Source organism: Lactuca serriola, chromosome 1, assembly GCF_051521515.1.
Source record: "Lactuca serriola cultivar US96UC23 chromosome 1, Lser_US96UC23_V15, whole genome shotgun sequence".
Classification (NCBI taxonomy): domain Eukaryota; kingdom Viridiplantae; phylum Streptophyta; class Magnoliopsida; order Asterales; family Asteraceae; genus Lactuca; species Lactuca serriola.
In genome coordinates, this window is record NC_136408.1 from 54,683,348 (window position 1) to 54,688,548 (window position 5,201).

At 32.8% G+C, this 5,201-nt stretch overlaps 1 protein-coding gene across 1 annotated transcript; it reads right to left on the bottom strand.

Annotated features, from left to right (window-relative positions):
* Positions 1 to 303: 303 nt before the first annotated feature.
* LOC145088851 (AMSH-like ubiquitin thioesterase 3) lies at positions 304 to 4,548 on the bottom strand. The gene is made up of 14 exons (XM_079027287.1): positions 4,321 to 4,548; positions 3,563 to 3,627; positions 3,392 to 3,467; positions 3,069 to 3,266; positions 2,894 to 2,976; positions 2,708 to 2,810; positions 2,577 to 2,623; positions 2,172 to 2,496; positions 2,009 to 2,098; positions 1,863 to 1,925; positions 1,700 to 1,774; positions 959 to 1,021; positions 824 to 876; positions 304 to 718 (listed from the first exon to the last, which is right to left on the bottom strand). The coding sequence occupies exons 1-14, from the start codon at positions 4,435 to 4,437 to the stop codon at positions 544 to 546; spliced, it is 1,533 nt and encodes a 510-aa protein (XP_078883413.1). The 5' UTR covers positions 4,438 to 4,548; the 3' UTR covers positions 304 to 543.
* Between the last annotated feature and the right edge of the window lie 653 nt (positions 4,549 to 5,201).

Sequence of the window (5,201 nt, forward strand, 5' to 3'; positions counted from 1 at the left end):
CCCTCAAGCCTTATGGAGATTGTTTGAGAGCTTAACTTGACTTCCCAATGTAAATAGCGTCTTTCTTGTTGGACTTCACCAACGCTTTCCTGATATACTTCACCTAACGAAGTTTTATAGTACGTCATGCTCTATTTCTTACTATGTTCATGCCAAGTATTTGTCTAACTGCTCCCAAGACCTTAAACTTAATCTTTTGAGACAATTGTTTGTGTCTTTACCCACTTGATCTCCTTCATGTTTGATATATCTATCAACATGTCATTAACATATAATAACAAGATAATGTATGAGGAATCAAACTTATTCATGTAAAATCAATGATCCACCTCATATACCAAGTACCCATTCCTCTATACGAAGTTGTAAAACTTCAAGTATAGTTATCTTGGTGCTTGCTTCAATCCATACAAACCAAAGGCTTAGATACAAAAGAATTTGTTGGACGCCTGAATAATCAAATCTCATCTTTGCAACACCAAGTTTCAGTCAAAAAATACTTTACATTTAAAACATTATATACCCGTAACAAAAATATGATTTTCAACGAAGATCTAAAACATCAAATCTCAAAGTCTCGTTGATATAAACATGAGAACAGTGCTCATAAATAGGGCTACCATCATCAGGCTCCTCATGTGGATGAAACCCACGTTGATCACAGTTTCTGATTAAATTTACTCCACCAGGATCCGAAAGATGAAATATACCATGTGGGCTACAACATTTAATAAGTTTTAAATTTGTATCAAGAATAATGTTTCAACTTTTAATATGAAAAGCAAATTCAAGGAGCAATAGTATAGGTGATTAAAAAATTTACCAGGATTCATCAGTGGGAGCCATCACAATTGCAATTGCTTCCGGAAGCATAATCTGAGATTAGGTCAAAAAAATTAGTTTTAAATTGAATGAAAGTTGAGCTAGTAAATGAAGTACAAAAAATGTTGTATTTTACCTGATATGAGTAATGAGTGTGTAGGTCTACTGATGACATGAAACAGCTTTGTGTTGGGTGAGTCTGAAAAAAATATTAATATTTTTATCATTATGCTGTGTATAATATTAAAGAGTAAATTACATTTTTGGTTCTTAAGTATAGCTGGTTTTTGCAATTTTGGTCCCAACACGTTTTCTTTTGCAGTTTTGGTCCTTATTTGAAGTTCTTGTAATGTTTTTTTGTCCCTGTTCCAAGTAAAATGACTATTTTGGGTCCCTTACTATAGTTGGTTTAAGCAAATTTGGTCCAAAAAATAGTCATTTTACTTATGAAAGGGACCAAAAATTGTTACAAGAACTTCAAATAAGGACCAAAATTGCAAGAGAAAAGTTTTTGGGACCAAAATTGAAACATCAACTATAATGAGGTACCAAAAAATATAATTAACTCTTATATGCTTATAGCAATTTTCGTCCCAAAAGGTTTTCTTTAAATTTTTGGTCCTTACTTAAAGTTCTTGTAACATTTTTGGTCCTTGTTCTAAGTAAAACGACTATTTTTGGCCCCTATGTATAACTGACTTTTGTCCCAAAAATAGTCATTTACTTGGAATAGGGACCCACAATGTAACAAAAACCTCAAATAAGAACTAAAATTGCAAGAGAAAACACTTTGTGACCAGAAATGAAAAAATCAGCTATACTCAGGGACCAAAAATGTAACTTGATCTAAAACAAAATAAAAGAAACATCCACTTACATGAATCCATCCAAGTTGGAAAAGAGAACGTTTATCTTGAATCTCAAAGATATCTTCTTCATTCAATGTTTGGCACTGAAGATCAAAGTAAAATGCTTAAACTATAATAAACACAATTATCAATTATCATATACTCCATAAGATATAAAAAAAAAGTTCTTACAGAATCAGAAGTTGACTCCTGTTTTGGTATTATAAGTGTAGTGATATTAAACACCCTGTTTTTCTACACTCTCAATAAAATAAACCAATAATTACAAAATCAGTCCAAAAAAAAATCCCCTTTATTCAAAACCAAATTAACCTTACCAAAAAACCCGCAAGAACACCACACGTTTCCAAGTTCTTTCTAGTATTTTCCTGAGCCAGTCTGAGAAAATCTTGCATCATTTTCAAAGGCTACACAAAAGTCAACCAAAACATTACTTTCTAAAATAGAAAATAAAATTAATTTAAAATAAAAAGAGCTTACAATATGCAAATGCTGGTATCCATTAGCACTGGGTGTATTATCTTGAAAAGATTTTGCGGGTCCCGGTCTTGGATCAGCAACTCTTGTTGGAGAAATTGGAGTCTGCTGAGGTTGCACACGAGCAAGAACAGGAGGGGGAGAAGGTTGTCTGATAATATTTTCAGAGAAAAAATCACTGCTGTCAAAATGTACACGTGGCTGCTGAGGTGGACGTGTCCAGCTACCATCGTCCAATGAGAGCACTGATTCCATAGTTGATGTTGTTTCCATTCCTGAGTTGGCATCTTTATTGCTTGTAGTGTCACTTTGCACAGACTGAATTAAGCTACAACCACAATGGAATACAGTATAAATACAGGTTAAAGAATAGGATAAAATTTTAAAGTGGATAAAATAAATACTGACCTTAAATTTTCATTGGTATTTAAGTCACTATATGCTGGATATTGCACCTGTGTTTCATGTTATGATTTAGTTGATAATATAGATTAAAAATTAAAGCAAAAATGTAGGAAAACTGAATTACACATTAACACCTTTATCTCTGTGTTAGGAGTTGACCATTGACCACGAAGACCATTAGGACCTAAAAGAGAATGTCTTGATAGTGTTTCTTGCTTGGGAGGTGGCAATAGAGAACTGTAGATATGGGAAATTTAAGCATGTGTAACAACTAAGAGAATGAAAAATTGCATTTTTTATATAAATAGTTAAATACTTACAGCTTTTGAAACTGCATATCAATAGGACTTGATTGTAAATGTAAATTTTCATGAGTGGAGGGCAGAATGGGCTTTTTTAATGACTGCAATAAAATAGAAGCATGAGAGGTATAAAACAAATTAACAAACACCAAATTATATCTATTTGGATAAACATGACAGTTGCAGATATTACCTGATTACTATCTGATCTAAAAGGAACATTGCTGTTCAAATCTGGCAATTGAAAAGAACCCCTTGATCCATTTTGGTTTTTTCCAATGTCATTTTGTTGAAAATCTTCTGTTCTTGAATGAGCTTTGTTCAATCCACCCACTTGACGATCAACTTCTGGTTTTAAAGATTCTAATTCATCTAACACCCCTAAAACTTGCTGAAAGAAGACAGAAAACAAAGAGTCAAAAAGCATGACCAATAACTCAAACTAAACTTTGCAAATAGTCAAATACAGTATGAAGGATGAACTATTCTTGAAGGTTAATGGACCATGTTATTCACCTTCTTGCAATATGCTCTTTCTTTTAGACATAACACTTGGTAATCCCGATGAAATCTTATAGTATCTAGGACCAAACTGCAAAGTTTCAACCACAGAGTAAGCAAATGGTTAGATGTAAAATTGTAAGCATCATGTGGAAATATAGAATCCAATTTTGACTTTGTCTTTACCTTGAATATCTTAAAAGTATGACATACAAATCAATTATATTCTTTTCCTCACGATAGATTCGTGCCTGCATGTAAAGAGAGTTTGGTGAAGGTGTTCTAAAATGTTCCAATCACTTCATCCCACAACATAAAATCTTTACTTTACAAAAGTTGCAAGTATAAGCACACAAAATTCTTTGAAATGATAGAAATTGTATGACAAATTATCTAAATTTTAAACAACATGGATACCAATGGAAATAGAGTAAGGTATCAAACCTTAAAAGCACTCATTGATGGGGGAAAGCTCCACACAGGTGGTATTCTCATGGCTAGAGGTTAACTTATATGCCTACATCTCCTCTTTTGAGAATTGTTCTAAAAAGGTGTCACTATAGATAGAATTGCATAATATTATCAGGCACGTTAAAGAGGTCTACGCATTTTGCAAATTTTAGATTTCGAGAGAGAAGAAACTAAAAAAACAGATCCTATATGAACAATCCTTTGTGTGAGCCGCTTTATACTATCATCAATATCACTGAACACTAAAAGATCAATTCAATTATTTAGCACGACAATTGAGAAATCATCAACGAATTGAAGTGTTAAAGTAGGAAACAGAGTTCAAGATTCTAAACCCTAAGCAACATAACGATTAAATCAAATTGATCAGCTTAAAATTGAATCATGTGGAGTAGCAGTTGAAACTTGTATTCGAAGCAAATAGAAACATGAGAGTTAAACAAACTGATGCATCATCAGTATTAAGCGATGACCTGTTTGAGAAGATTATCAGCGATCCGGTAATAGTTACGAAGAGGAATTCGATCGTCGACTTCCTTCTTACGAGCCATTTCGTTAACATCGATCCGCTTCGCGAGGGGAGGCCTCATACTTTTTCCGGCGAAAAAAAGTCGGTTAAGTTTGAAAGGAATTTATCCCGGGAAGTGTCGCCGGAAGACCATACGAGACAATTTCGAGAATGAGCACATAAAGGAATCTTGTCAAGCAGGTAAACTAATAATTAAATCAGGGTTTTATAGAAAAATATGTATTTATTATTATTATTATTATTATTATTTACATTTTTTAACTAATAATTAAATCAAAGGTTTTATAGAAAAATATGTATTTTTTATAATTACTTATATTTTTTTGGAACTCTAGAAAGGAAAAAAGTTTTTTTAGAAAAGTCCTCGTTTTTTTAGCTAGTTTACAACCCAAAAGTCAATGACGTTAAATGAAACCAGTAAAGAGAAAAAGTTATGAAACACCATACATGTTCATGTTTTGATAAATTATGCTATTAGAGAGGTATGAATGGTTCATTCTTAACTTAATCTCGCATCAGTTTTAACATCGGCTTTTGTTCCCCCTCTATCTTCCATATTTCCTAATTCACAACACATCCTAGGGATGAGATTTAAAACTAGAAAACCTTACCGAAATCGGAATATGTAAAATTGGTTAGGGTTTCGAGTTTAAAGAAAGAATTTATCAGGGTTTAGGTCCGTTGGGTCCGAGTAAATCGGATTTAAGAACCGGAGCCGGTTTAAGGGCCCGAACTGATTTTTGTGACAAATTTAAAACAAGCATATTTTAATTGTTTGAAATCGGATTGGCATACGTTTTTTTTCAATGTATTCAAAAGTCTTTG

What these genes read in the sequence shown, in the direction of transcription:
- LOC145088851 (XM_079027287.1), bottom strand. Translation starts at nt 4,437, where the DNA reads ATGAGGCCTCCCCTCGCGAAGCGGATCGATGTTAACGAAATGGCTCGT. An exon ending in GATACCAGCATTTGCATATT is followed by an intron (nt 2,099 to 2,171) that starts GTAAGCTCTTTT and finishes ACTTTTGTGTAG; the next exon opens with CCTTTGAAAATGATGCAAGA. An exon ending in AGGAGTCAACTTCTGATTCT is followed by an intron (nt 1,775 to 1,862) that starts GTAAGAACTTTT and finishes TTTGATCTTCAG; the next exon opens with TGCCAAACATTGAATGAAGA.